This window comes from Phascolarctos cinereus, unplaced genomic scaffold (assembly GCF_003287225.1).
Source record: "Phascolarctos cinereus isolate Bilbo 61053 unplaced genomic scaffold, phaCin_HiC Scaffold_3;HRSCAF=262, whole genome shotgun sequence".
NCBI classification, from domain to species: Eukaryota; Metazoa; Chordata; class Mammalia; order Diprotodontia; family Phascolarctidae; genus Phascolarctos; species Phascolarctos cinereus.
In genome coordinates this window covers 136,043,252-136,058,943 of record NW_027555736.1, presented here as the reverse complement: position 1 = coordinate 136,058,943, position 15,692 = coordinate 136,043,252, and the positions used below count along the sequence as shown (strand labels likewise).

General features: G+C 34.9%; 1 protein-coding gene across 1 annotated transcript in view; it reads right to left on the bottom strand.

Moving 5' to 3' along the window:
- ENTREP2 (endosomal transmembrane epsin interactor 2) overlaps nucleotides 1–15,692 on the bottom strand; it is a 534,833-nt gene that overhangs the window by 332,470 nt on the left and 186,671 nt on the right. Inside the window, exon 2 of the mRNA XM_078151179.1 lies at nucleotides 10,623–10,679. Within this exon, the coding sequence (XP_078007305.1) occupies nucleotides 10,623–10,679 (57 nt within the window). The remainder of the gene's footprint in view (nucleotides 1–10,622; nucleotides 10,680–15,692) is intronic.

The following is a 15,692-nucleotide window of genomic DNA, read 5'->3' as shown; positions in this document are numbered from 1 at the left end:
ATTAGTGTTGTAGTTTGGAAGAAAGAAAAATCAATGAGTATTGGAATGGTCTGAGACAGACAAATGGATGGGGAAACAAACACAGAAGACAGGATCACAACACTGATATAGATCTTTATCTATACAAGAGGCATACTGTTTCTTCAAAGATTTTCATAGCTCGGAATAAGCTCCCCTCCCCCCAAATTCATGCTCCGCTAAATCATAAAACATAAAAGCTATAAACACTATTTTAACTCCAATCATCCTGATCTATATTTTGCCACTGGACCTAGATGGCTCCAGAGGAGAGAGTGAGGCTGGTGACTTTGAACAGTCCCTCCTTCACTTAAATCCAATTCATTTGCATATCATGGCATCACCTTCCTGATATCATGGTCATCTTTGAGAACGAAGGACAAACAACAGCAATTTTAAAAGATGTAATCAGTACAGAAAGACCCAACAATTTTAAGAACTGTGAGTTAGGACTCTGCACCTTTCCCTCTCCCTCTTATACCTTCCTTTGCCCTAATTTTTCCACTCTGCCTTAAAGACATACCTGTCCAGGTAATATAGGAGAATATAGTCACTAATTTCCCAAGAAGGATGGAAATTTGAAAACACTATTTTGCTGAAGCCACAGCTTAATTTGGCCATTCTATGAGAAGGTTATACTTTGTTTCTCACTTTGGGCAAGTAAAGGCTGAACTGGGAAAGGGTAATACTAAACCTGTTTGCCACCTGTTGCCTGGCCATTTTGATAGCACTAGGGAAGTAATAGTTAAACTACTTGAGTCAGTGCTTGAAATGAGTACATCCTATCTACCATGAGTTTATATTAGCGCAATATCAACCCTTCAATCTTGACTAGCAAAACTAATATAAAAACTTCAGACCATTATTTGAGTAAATCATAAAGCTAGTCTTTTCAGTGACTATGTGAGAATTTTAAAAAGAAGAAACAAAGAGTATTTAAATTACTACTTGTATCTATAATAGAAACATTATTAATGAATTCTAGTAGCTAAAAGCATTTTAAACAGGCTTACTTTTCTTGAGAAGACAGAATACAATATACCCTGAGCAATTCATTCTATCAGTTGCATATGAAAGTTAATTTTCTAAAAAAAAAACCTAAAAATAACCCTTCCTAAACCTTTCATTTTCAATCCTTCAGCAGTGTTAGCATTTATGAATAATGCAATGTCCACCTTTCTGCTTATTTTTAACATTAGTATCTATGATTATTTATTTGTAAGTCTGTTTCCACTAAAGATAAGTAAGCAATCTCAAAGTATTTCACTGAATCTTGCATGAATTACCTAATCAGAGCCATACAATTTGATTCTTAATTGGCATCTGGCATAATGTAGAACCTCTTATAGAATAATGCAAAGGAGACAATTATCTCAATCATAGGGGACATTTAGCACAAATGAAAAAAAATTTAAAAAACATTCTTTTTCCACATATATACTACAGCTTAGGAGCCAATGCAAGAGATGATATCCTAGTTTTCAATGGTCTGGCAGGATGTGGATAATGTTTTTCTTTTTTAAAAACCAACCCAAAAAATATCATTTTTGCTTCATTACCTCCCCGCTAGAATTCAATAATAGTTATCCTGAAGATTAACCATGCTGTCCAGAACACATAATCACACTTCTGCTACTTTCCTAGGAAGAGGATGATATCCTTTCCTTATTTTCTTTTTTGGCAAGTATTACCTGCTCTCTCAATTTCACATACGAATCCTTTCTCAAAATTTTGCAATAACACCCTGTCTCTCTGTTCACATCCCTTACAGCCAAGCCAGAAAGGGAAAAGCACCAAATAAGCTTAGGACATAATGAATAAGACTCAAAGGACTTACTGAAAGGAATTGATGGGGTGCTTGGGTGCTTGTACTTGGACCCCAATTTCTCCCTCGTCTCAGAAACACTGTCTCTGACAACCACTCCCCAGCCCAAGGACACTGTGCCTAGCAGTTATTCATGTGTGGGTCCCCCAGCACAACCCTTATCTTTCTCCCTGGTGAAGCTACACAAAGCTAGGTGAGAGAGTACTGGGCTACTTAGGCCCCAGCCCTCAGATCATGTCTCTGGAAGCCTCCCAATTCCTTAGTAAGTTCCTGTCTTGTAAGAAAGCTTTCTCTTGTTGCAGAACATTCTCTCATCAAGACAGAAGGAGAGGGGTGCCTTAGCCCAGCCCAAGGAGTTTTGTCCTTGGCCAGCCCAAGGGCTCTTTCTCCTGCCAGACTCTAAAGATCCATACCTCTGTCATCTCCCTTCCTGACTGGTATACTCCCTGTACTTTCTCATCCATAGCTCCCAAAGACACTTGGACCTATAGATTACCCATCAGTGTCTCTGGCATTCCTTTCCCATGCCCTTTTCCATATAAACCCTAGCTCCATCCTCAGTCTCTTGTAGGTTCCTGAAGAATCCTTGCCTGCTGAAAAGCATAACAATAAATCTTTGCCACCTTGACTTGAAGAATGCTTGAATCTGTGAATTCATTCCAGACAACCCATCCTGTACTCTGGTCTTTGAGGGGTCTCAATCTCTCAGACTGCAACAGAAGCATAATAGCAAATGTCAAACCAAGGACATCTTATAGAGATGAAAGTAAGTGGGGTCCCTAACTGGTAAGGGGAAACTCCAGGCAGGCATTTCTTAAACTCTATTTAGAAAGAAGATATTAATCCTGTTCTGTCATCTCATAACTACAAGCAAACCACAAGCCCCAATCTCTATTTTCAGTGAAAATCTTGCCGAATTCACTAGGAGGTAAGTGAGGTAGAGAGACCTGTGTCACTTTTTAAAAACAATCTTACTGATATACCCACTCCCCCCTATGTAAGTACAACAACAATAACAAGTTAAATAAAACCAAACAAAACAACTACCTTATCTGCCTGTGTCACTTTAATGAGCTTATAAAAGCAAGCAGGTCTCCCACTTATCCAGTGTGATACGTTAGAAAAAGAACTGGGACTTAGGATGTGGAGAGACTTGGTACCCTATTTGGCCTTTGATACAGACTAGCCGGGTAGCCAAGGGAAGTCATTGGGAAGCATTTTAAGCATTATTTTCTACATCTGTAAAGTTATCACTGCTTGAACTATTTGCCACCTTGCAGGCTTATGAAAATCAAAGGTGACAATGAAGGTAAAGCACCTTGTAAACTCTAAGGCATAAAACTCAATCATTATTATCCCTTCTTGTTTAGGAGAAGAACCAGAGAAGTCAGCAGAGGAGGAAAAAGTATTACAATCCAACTTTCCCTTTAACTACTCTAACAAATATCTAAGAAGAGTGTCAGACAGGGTAGTTCTAAGCAGTAATCTAAGGAGAAAGCACAGCAGGTCATCATTCCAGGCCAACATCACACATTCAACCCATCTGGGCCAAAACTGTGGAACTGTGGTAGGTCATGATCAAAGACCCCAACCAAGGCCTCTATGATGTCTCTTCTGACCCAGGGGGGATCCCAGATTCAGAACAGGAACACCAGCATGACTATTCTGACCTGGAGATGGGATGATAGCCTTCTACTTCCAGCTCAGAACACAGCCCACATTTCTGGTGCCCTGAATCCAAAGAAGAATTAAGGACCCACCATCTAGGCTCAGATAGTGACAGAATTATTTCTTTGACACTGTAGTAGGACTGGTGAATCAGCTTTCCAGCTCTGAACAAGCTAGGAGCTGGATTTTTGAAGAAAAAAACCTATAATCAGGAGTTAATTTTATTTTTAAAAGAAAATTAAATTAACATTATCAAAAATGAAAAGAATTTACAAGAAATGAAGAAAATATAAAGAATATTATTAATCATTTTGCCCAGTTACATCAAAAATAACTTAAGTGAAATGTGAATATTTACAAAAAATATATATATAATGCCTAGATTAAGAGAACATGAAATATGGGATTTAAATAACCCAATCTGAGAAAAATAAATTTAGCAAGCCACAAAAGAATTTCCAAAGGGGGAAACAAAACAAAACAGAACCAGATAGATGGACAAATGAATCCAGTCAAACATTCAAAGAAAAATTATGACATTGCACAAACTGTTTGGAAAAAAATAGGGTAAAAAAGGATTCTACCAAATTCTTTCCATGCTATAAATGTGTCTTGATACCTAAACTAAAGAGGCAAAGAGAAAAAAAAACAATAGACTAGTATGCTTAGCAATTGCTGATGCAAAACAGTTTAAATATTCGCAAAGATGTTATCACAAAGATTATGTACTATGACATTAAATTTATAATAAAAATAATCTATAATAGGGATTCAGGATTGGCTCAGTAATTATAAAATTGCCAATATAAATGACTATAATAACAAAAAAACCATATAATTATTTCAAAATATTTTTTAAAGTTTTTGACAAAATATATAATGCCCACTAATAAATAAGAGGAATGAAAATTAAAGCAATTCTGAGTTTCCATTTCAAAGCTGACAAAAACAGGAAAATGAAAAATGTTGGAGGTATCACAAGAAAACAAGTACATCGATGCACTGATGGTACAGTTTTGAAATAGTTCAACATTCTGGAAGGCAATTTGAAAATACACCCTAAAAGTTATTAAATAATAGATAGCCTTTGGCCCAGAAATACCATTAGGCTCCTGAGGGGGGTGGAGAGAGCAAATTTATGGGCAAAAATATTTATACAAACTCTTTTGTGGTGGCAAAAAAACCCCTAGAAACTAAGGGAGTGCCCATCATCAAGAAACCACAAAAGGGACAATTTCAGAGAAATCTGGAAAAACATGTATGAACTGATACTGTATGGGACCAGGAGAACAATTTGTAATATAAAAACACTACTGTAAATAGGAACAACATTGAAAGATTGATTAACCAATGGTCCATCAATAATTCTCCAGGAATGATGATCAAGAATACTCTCCTTTTACCACTGGTTACCCTCAATACCTAAAATGCACTCCTTCTTCACCTGTGCCAAGCACAATCTCTTTCTTCCTTCAAGGTAGAGCTCAAAAAATGACCTTCTATAAGAAGCCTTCTTTCATCCCCTCAAGGGCTTGTGTTCTGTCTTTTAAACTTCCCGTCATTTAACAATTTTGTTTTTATTTGCATTTATTCTTTATATTTGAGATGTCCTTGCTATCTCTCCTGTTAGGATTTAAGCTCTTGGCAACTGTGGATCATTTTATTTATTGTTTTTGCATCCTCAGCACCTAGCACACAGTACTTGGCATATAGTAGGAGAGTCATAAATACTTGATTGGTAATTCAGACTCTGCTTGACTATGCCCAGTGGTAGATCAATGCATTGTCCCTAACACTGTAATTACAGATGAAGATAAAGGCAGTTCACTAGAATTTAACACCTATTTTGTCATTTCTACCTTCCAAATATCTCCTGTGTTTGTCCCATTCTCTTCTCTTACACATCTATGACCTTTATTCAAGCCCTCATCAATTCTGCCCTGGACTACTGCAATAGCCTCCATAACTGTCTCCTTGCCTCAAGACTCTCCCCACTTGAATCCATCTTCCACCCAACTATCAACATGATTCTTCAAAAGTGTAAGTCAGACATGTAACTCATCTGCTCAATGAGCTCTGTTACTGCCAGGATCAAATATAAACTCCTATGGCACTTCAAGTTCTTTGCAAATTGTTGGAGCCCTTATGAATGGGTCCAGACATCATGGAAAGTAATTTGGGACTATGCCCAATGAGTCACCAAACTGTATACATACCTTTTGGCCCAGTGATGCCACCATGAAATCTAAAATAGAAAGAAATAAAAAAAGGAAAAGGATCTATATGGCCAAAGATATGATGAGCCTTTTTTAGAAGCCAAGAACTATAAACTACCAGGGTACCCATTAATTAGGGAATGGCTAGACAAATTTTTGACATATTGGTGTAACTGAATTCTATTGTGCCATAAGAAATGAAAAAGGGAGATGAAGAGAAACTAAGAAGATATATAAACTGATACAGGGTAAAGTGAGCAGAACCAGGAGAACATTTTATACAATAATAACATTATAAAACAAATAACTATGAAAGACCTAAGGACTTTGGATCAATGCAATGCCTACCCAAAATTATGAAGGACTAATGAAGAAAACATGCTACCCACACCTCCTGATAGAGAGGTGATGAACTCAAGATGCAGAATAAGACATATTTCTAGACATGGCCAATGTGGGTATTAATTTTGATTGACTACATAAATTTGTTCCAAGATTTTGGTTTTTCTTTTTCTTCAATAGAAGGAAGTGTATGAGAGAGAAAATAAGTGTTAACCAAAAATAGGAACAATAAAATAAATAAAAATAAAATAAAAATAAAGCTCTTTCAAAAATGTTCATTGCTCAAGGGTAGGCTGAGCCAATACAACAAAAATGATAATTCTACCTAAATTAATTTACTTATTAAGTTCCATACTAATCCAACTACCAAAAATATCTTATAGAACTAGAAAAAATGATAAAATTAATCTGAAAAAACCAAATGTCAAGAATATAAAGAGAATTAATGAAAGAAGTACAAATGAAGATAGTCTAGCCATGCCAGACCTCAAACTATATTGTAAAACAGCAATCATAAAAATTATCTGGCACTGGTCTAAGAAATAGAGTGGTGGATCTGTGGAATAGATTTGGTACACTAGGCATAGAAGTCAATGACTATAGTAAACTCCTGTTTGATAAACCCAAAGACTCCAGCTTCTGGGATAAGAACTCACTATTTGACAAAAACAACTGGGAAAACTGGAAAATAGTATGGCAGAAACTGGGCATAGACTAACATCTTACACCATATAACAAAATAAAGTTGAAATGTGTAAATGATTTAGAAATAAAAGCTGATACTATAAGCAAACTGGAAGAGCACAGAACAGTTTACCTGTCATATTTATGGAGAACAGAAAAATTTATGACCAAACAAGAGATAGAGAACACTGTGAAATGCAAAATGGATAATTTTGATTACATTAAATTGAAAAGTTTTTGTATAAACAAAGCCAATGCAACCAAGATTAGGAGGGAAGCAGAAAATTGGGAAATAATTTTTGCGACCAGTGTCTCTGATAAAGGCCTCATATCTAAAATATATAGAAAACTGAATCAAATTTATAAGAATACAGGTCATAACCCAATTGATAAATGGTCAAAGGATATGAATAGGTAGTTTTCTGGTGAAGAAATTAAAATTACAATCATATTTTTAAAATGCTCTAAATCACTATTGATTAGAGAAACATAAATCAAAATAACTTTTAGGTACCACATCACACCTACTAGGTTGACTAACATGACAAAACAGGAAAATGATAAATGCTGGAGAAGATGTGAGAAACTTGGAACACTGATGCATTCTTGGTGAAAAGCAAAGGATAGTGTATCTATCAGATCCATGGAGAAGGGAAGAATTTTTGACCAAACAAGACACAAGGAGAACATTACAAGATGTAAAATTAATAACCTTGAATATGCTAAGTTAAAAAGGTTTTGCACAAAAGTAAACCAATACAACCAAAATTAGAAGGAAAACAGAAAGCTGGGAAAATTTTTATAGCAAGTATCTCCAATAAAGGCTTCAAATCATAAGAATACAAGTTATTTCCCATTTGAAAATGGTCTAAGGATATTAACAGGCAGTTTTTAGATGAAGAAATCAAAGCTAGCTATAGTGAAATGAAAAAATGCTCTAAATCATTATTGATTAGAGAAATACAAATTTAAACAAGTCTGAGGTACCACATGACATATCAAATTGGCTAATATGACAAAAAAGGAAAATGATGGATGTTGGAGGGGATGTGGGAAAACTGAGAAACTAATGCACTGTTGGTGAAGTTGTCAATTGATTCAACCATTCAAACAGTTTGGAACTATGCCCAAAGGGTACTCAAACTGTGTGTACCCTTTGATCCAGCAATACCACAGTTAAGTCTGCATCCTAAAGAGATCATTAAAAAAGGGAAAAGGGCCTACATTTATAAAAAATATTTATAGCAACTCTTTTTGTGGTGACAAAGAATGGGAAACACAGGGGATGCTCATCAAGTGAGGAATGACTGAACAAGTTGTGGCATATGAATGTAAGGGAATACTACTGTGCCATAAGAAATGAGGAGCAGATTTTAGAAAATCTTGGGAAGACTTACATGAACAGATGCAAAGTGGAGACAGTAGAACCAGGAGAACATTGTATGCAGTAACAGCAATGCTGTATAATGATCAACTATGAATAACTTAGCTCTTCTCAGCAATGAAGTAACACAAGACAGTTCTAAAGTACTCATGACAGAAAACACTATCCACATCCAGAGAAACAACTGATGGAATCTGAATACAGATCAAAGCATACTGTTTTCACCTTCTTAATCTTTTTCATGTTTTTTTTCCTTTTGATCTGTTTCTTCTTTCACAACATGACCAATATAGAAATATGACATGATTGTATAAATATAAGCTATTTAAAATTGTTAACTTTTAAGGGGAGGCAGAGGGAAGGGAAAAATTTGGAACTCAATTTTTTTAAATAAATGTTTAAAATTGCCTTTACATGTAATTGGGAAAAAGCAAAATGCTATATAAAAATAATAAAACTCTTCCTAATGCAGCCCTTTCCTACCTTTAAAGACTTACTATACTTTATTCCACTCCATGGTTCTGCTTACACTGATCTATTTGATTTTCCTCCCACATGTTACTTCATCTCTCTCCATGTCCTTGTACTGGCTGTCTCCCATACCTACAACATTCCATCCCCTCATCTCCACCTCTTAGTTTTCTTGCCTTCAAACCTGAGATCAAATACCGTCTTCTGCAGGAGGCTTCTTCCACTCCACCCTGCAGCTGTTAGTGTCTTTCCCCTAGCATACTTTCTGTATACATTTTGTATGTACCTACTTATTTATATGTTGCCTTCCCCCACTGGAACATAAATTCCTTAATGGTAGGAACTCTTTTTGCCTTTCTTTGTATCAACAGCCTTTATAGCATGGTACCTGATACATGGTAAGCATTTTAATAAATGCTTATTGACTACCTATTCCATGACTCCCTCTTTGCGGTAGAAAGGAAGATAAATCCTGAAAGAAGAGTTCCGAAATTTGCAAAATGTATTTCCACAAACATTTAATGTTTTGTTCTTCATAGGTAATGACTAAAAGGAGAATGTAAGGACTGCATGACTACTGAAGTGGGAAAAAAAAAAGGCTATACCCTTTTCTGTTATTCCCATTTTACTTTTTTTCTTCAAAACCCAGCAACTGCACTTCCAGTTCTGACACAGACAGATACTAGGGTACACAATTATTATTGCTCAATCACAGAGCTTCAGATAAAATCCCCTACATATCTGTTTTTTATTGAGAAAAAAACTGATACCATGCTAGAGTACAAGATTTCCCACTCAAACCCTCTCTCTCAAATGTAGTTTGAATGAAACCCAGACACAGACCATAATAACACTTTGTGGAATAAAATGACACCAAAAATGAAACATAAGGATAAGATGAATGTTTTTTAATTGAACAAAATATTAAAATAACCTTTTCGGGTATTTTTTTTAAAATACGGTAAATTTGAGTACGTGAGAAGAAATGCAAGGACCCTAATCTTTACTGTTGAAAAGATTATGCAAATGGAAACTTACAGATACAAAGTAACAAATTTGTTTACTGTTTATATATCTATATATTTATTTATAAATAGATATGTACACATACTCAAAGTTGAGAATTTGAATATACAGCTATTGTTTTCCCTTTCAAACAGACTGCATTAGAAGTTGTACCATAAATTCTTTTCCATTTCCCTAGCTTGGACCTTCAACTTCTTAGCAAGGAATCAACCAATGCTTTTTGCTTGCCCCATTCGGACTAAAGTATTTCTATCCTTTCTTCATTCCTCAACTCACAGAGCAGTACATTTTATAGTTTCTAAAGCTATAAAACTGACAGCCTTCTAACTTGGATAAGTTATGCATGTGTCTGCTAAGAGCTATAGAAAAAAGTAGCACCTACACTTTGCAAATACATTTGTTTCTTGCATTGCCTCACATAGAATAACTAATACTCAACAATGAACATCTCATAAAAATATACCATGAATGCTTTCAGAAATTCTGTAATACGTAACATCTTTGGATGATTTTTACAAGTTTGGCATCTCTCAAATAACATTTTATACATTTCTGACACTCAGATTCTACAAAAAAAATTGATATTAACTTTAAAATATTAACATCTTATTATTTTGTCAAAGTTAATATTTTCATCAAAATGCAAACATTTTTCAGTTAAATTATTTCATTTTATTGTATTTGTTTATTCAACCATTCATATTATGATAGTTATTTTTAATATTTTTATCTTTTTTTAAATTCAGAATTGCAATTTCATTGGTATAGAGAATTCCTGGTGAGGAAACTATGCCAATACAGAGCTACAACTGTTCTAAAGCTCACAGTGGCAGAGAGTTGGCTTGCCCAGGCTAACAGAACCAATATGTGTCACAGAAATAGGATTTGAACCTATATCCTCATAATTTCAAAACTGGCTCTCTGACACACAAGTCTTCACTGATAGACCAAAACCATTCAATTTAATCAGATCAGAAGTATTGCTTACCACCAGGGATAAGGGCCTTTTCCAAGAAACAACACCAATCAATCCTGACAGGAGCACCTGAAATCAAGTATAAATATTTCTGTAAGGTATAACTATTAATAAATCTAAAAAATAAAATAAATCTGAAAATATTTTTTTCTAAACAGATTAGGACTTAATTAAGATAAAATGTATCCTCTGTGTAGTAGACAGGATAAATAAATGCTAAATTTAATCAAAAAATATAAGTATAACAATATTGAATGAGCAAGATTTTCCCCACCGAGTATAGACATACTCCACAAAAATGTAATAAAATGTTAGGTTATATAAAATTATATTACAGGGGATGCCTAGCTCTAAAGAAGTAGCAGTACTAATAGTGCTAATGGTAAAAATAGTAAGTAATTACTAATTAACTTTTTGTGTACTGATTACCTCGCAAAATAGGCCCTAGTGGCTAGCATTAGTTCACTATCTTTCATGGACTACTTATGACAGATCCCCATACTACAAATACAGACCTTAAAATGTTCTGGAGAATTCAACCAATAAACAATATTGGAAGTAGACCCTTCTCACAGATCTGTTATTCACAATTGCCCAAATGCCATTTTGAGCCATAAAGAGTTAAGAATAAAATTTAATAAATGTAACTATATTAAATACTCATAATCACTGAGAATGAAAAACTTTCAAAATATAGATACTTAGCAAAAGAAATCAAAATTGTTTAGGAACAAGGTGAGGCACATATCTACATATCTCTCTTCCAATGGAGTTGTATCAAGGTTGCTTTCAGTGAACCTACAGAAGATAAACTTAGATCTTAATACTTATAATCAAATACAAAAAGCAGTTATTGTATCCATCTGTACAACTATATATAGAACATAAAAGAATGACAGAAGGATAGAGACCTGCCCATAGGACTTTTATATGAATCTCACAAAAAAAGAGATGAGAATAAGATAATAATAAAAATCATATAACTTGATATTTTACAAATTGCTTTTTTTTACTTTTGTTATTATAAAACAAAGTTATAAATAGACAAATGTCACACTATAAATTAAATTAGGTCTGACAGAGACCTGTGGACAGCTATATTAGTTCCCTCTTCCCCACAACTTTTCCCTTCCTCTACCTCAGAAACCTAAGCTTTCTCCCATGAAATTTGAGGTAAGAGCAAGGATGAAGTTACACCATATATGATGGGCCCAGAACCATGGTGTATTGGTAATAACAAATTTCCTTGATGTTATGCTGGTCCCTACAACAACTTTAAATTTTCCTACTATGCTTCTGACTATCCATAGAAGAAAAAGTCAACAATTTAAAACCCACTCCCTCCTCCAAACTTCCCCACTGAAAGGAAGAGGCACTATACTTCCAGGCAGCCAGATAAGCAACCTGACAATCAACATTAACACTTCAACTCTCCCTCTTTTCACCCCATCATATCCAATCAGTTGTCAAGTTTTATAAATTTTATCTTTATAACATCTTTCACAGTTATGTCCTCACTATACAAATGACTTTGGTTCAGTCACTCTTCAATTTTTGCATGGACTACTTCAAAAGCCTTCTAACTAGACTCTTGGCCTTCAATCTCACCATTCCCCAAATCATCCTCCATATGGCTGCCACAAGACACTTTCTAAAGCAAAAGGCTGATTATGGCATCCCCATAGCTAAGAACCACCAGTGACTCTGTTGCCTAGAGGAAGAAAAAGTAGGTTCCTAAGTTTGGAATTTAAAGTCTTTCAAAACTTGGCTTGAACCTAATTTTCCAGGTTCATTTCATATTATTTGATTTCCTATTCTAGAAAAACTGGCTTGCTTGCTCTTCTAATAATTAGCATCTCACCTCCTGCCTTCAAGCCTTTACACTGCCTCCTCATACATGTCTAGCAAAATACATACCTTTCTTCAAGTTTCAGTTTCTGTGTAATCTCCTGTGGAAAGCTGCTCCTGAATCCTCTAGTCACTAATATCCTTTTCCTCAAATTATCATCTATGTACTCATTAGTTTGTTGAGTTAGACTGTTGAATCCCCCCTCCCTCTCACAGAATATAAGACCCTTGGAGGAAGGGATTGTTTATCATTCTCTTTTTGTATATCCGGTGACAAAAGCAGTACTCTGTACAGCATAGGTACTCAGGGAAAAAAAAATACACACACACACACAACACAACACACACACACACACACACACACATATACATACACACACATATATATGCATATACATATATGTATACACATACATACACACACATACACACATACACATATATATATACATGTGTATATATATATATATATACGTGTGTGTGTGTGTGTGTGTGTGTGTGTATATGTGCTGAGCCAGCTTTAACAGCTTGTGAACAGGTGTAGAGCAAAAGCTATAGTAGAATCTTTATCTCTATATATTATAGATATATGTCACAATGTATATATGTAAGGTAGATATAAACATAGATATATGCTCTCTCCATATATACGTATATGCACATACATACACATGTGTGTATACATACATACTTATCAAGCCATGTATATGTATATATGTATGTATATACATATATATATGTATATACATATACATATATATATATACATATATATATGTATATACATATACATATATACATATATATATATATATATATATTATATATATATATAATATATATATATATATATATATATATATATATATATATGATTTGGACAAGTAGTTCAGGTGGACTGAAAAGGAAAACAGTGGCATATAAGGTCCCTTGTAATTGGTTCACTAGGTACCTTCAGGGGCTTGCTCAGTGACCATTTCCTGATTGTCCCAAATATCAAAGAATTATAAGTAGTCCACTTAGGCTTCTCTCTCCCTTGTCTAGCAATGAAAGTGGAGAGTATTTAGAATAACAGAAATCAAATGTTATTATAGCAAGTACTTGCTACCTGAAGGTGGGGCTTAAATTAAAAAAAAAATTTATGTCATTATGAAACAATATGGTTAGGCATAGCCTTATGAGGGTTATTCAACGTTTTTGAAAATACAAAGGTGCTATTTAGAAAACTGCTTATAAATAACACCCTAGTAATTTGAAAAAGATCATATATCACCCACTTGTGTTTATATCAAGGTTAATTATTCACTTTAGATCTCCTTATCAGGCTTTTTAGCTAAAAATAATAAAGAGATGGCTATTAATTTAACATGTGAAAAATAACTTAATAGATATACCTTAGGATTTTAAACAAATCCAAATACTTACTGTAAATGGCTTGATAAGTATGTATGTATACACACATGTGTATGTATGTGCATATACGTATATATGGAGAGAGCATATATCTATGTTTATATCTACCTTACATATATACATTGTGACATATATCTATAATATATAGAGATAAAGATTCTACTATAGCTTTTGCTCTACACTTGTTCACAAGCTGTTAAAGCTGGCTCAGCACATCCCAGGATGCATGGGAAAGGTATGCTGTAGGATGTGATATAAGCTTAGCATTGAAGAAAATCTGGGAATCTAAGAGGCAAAGGTCAAGAGGGAGAGCCTTCCGGGCATTGGAGACAATAAGTGCAAAGGCACGGGATGTCCTACAGGTGAAACAGCAAGCAGATATGTTGTTACAGATTCCTGTGACATCTATAACAGAATTCAATTCCCCCACTCCAAATCATCCATCATTGTCAAGCATATTACCTCTTAGTCTTCCAGGCCCATAACTTTAGTATAATTCTAAATTTCCAAAAGATAGAGTCAACCATGTAGGACTGCAGCTAAGAAGAGTGACTAGAGCTAGAGGTAGACTGAGTGAGACAGACAGATAGATTTTGGTATCCTATGCATATAACTGGCGATTGAGCCTGTGAGAAATGATGAAATCACCAAATGAGATTGTTGTATAAAGCAAAAAGAAAAGGGTGCTCAAGACAGAACTTTGGGGGACATCCACAGATAGTGGGCGTAGTATAAATGAAGAACCAACAAAACAGACAAAGAAAGGGTCAGATACATCAGGGGAGAATGAAGAGAAAGCAGTGTCATAAAAACCCAAAGAGGAGAAAGTTTCTAAGAGGAAAATAAGAGTGTCTAATGCTACACAAAATTTAATTAAGACTGGGGAAAGGCCATTAGATTTGGCATATTCCAGAAATTATTGGTAACTTTGGACAGAGTAGTTTCAGTTGAATGACAAGGTCAGAAATATTTGCACAGGGTTTAGAAGAGAAAAGTAAGACAGGGAGTAAAATTATTATTGAGTTTTTTGATGGCTTTTTCAAGAAGTTTAATGAAAAAAATGGATGAGAGATACAGGATGATAGCATGGATGGTAGAAGGTTATTTAAAGATAGGGGAAAACATGTATATGCTCATAGGCAGTAGGGAAGGAGATGGTAGACAGACAGAAATTGAAGGTGAGACAGTATAGGAATGATGATAGGGGCAATCTGCTGGAAAAATGTGAGCAGATAAGATCAAGAGTATGTATGTAGTAGAAGTGTTAAACAGCCAAGGGGCCATATAGTCTACAACACTTCCAAATTGGCTCTGAACAAGATTTAAAAAACAGCTGAAAAATACTGAACAAAGTACATAAAGCAATAATACATAGATAACATTACATTTTAAAACTAAGTCAATATGCAGCCCACAGGGATCCTTACATATGCATTTCCTCTCTCTGTTGGAGCTTAACACCATTGATAAAGGATTTAGCCTTGGAAAAGAGAAAGGCTATGTTTTCATCTAGGACAGTCATAAGAAACTGGAGGAAAATGACTGAGTGATGATGAGATGATCAAGGCATCCACCAGGGTAGTAGCAGTGTCAGATGTAAGAAGGAGGTGCATACAAGAGATGTTATAATGGTAAAATGATCAGAATTTGTCAACTGATTGGATATGGAGGGGGTGGAGAAAGTGGATGGAGTGATGAATTGAAGATGACACCTAGAGAGGATAGTAGTACCCTCAACAGTAACAGGGAATTTAGGAAAAGGAAAAGGGTGTGGGAGAGGGGGAAGATGATGAGTTCAGTTTTGGACATGTTGAGTTTAAG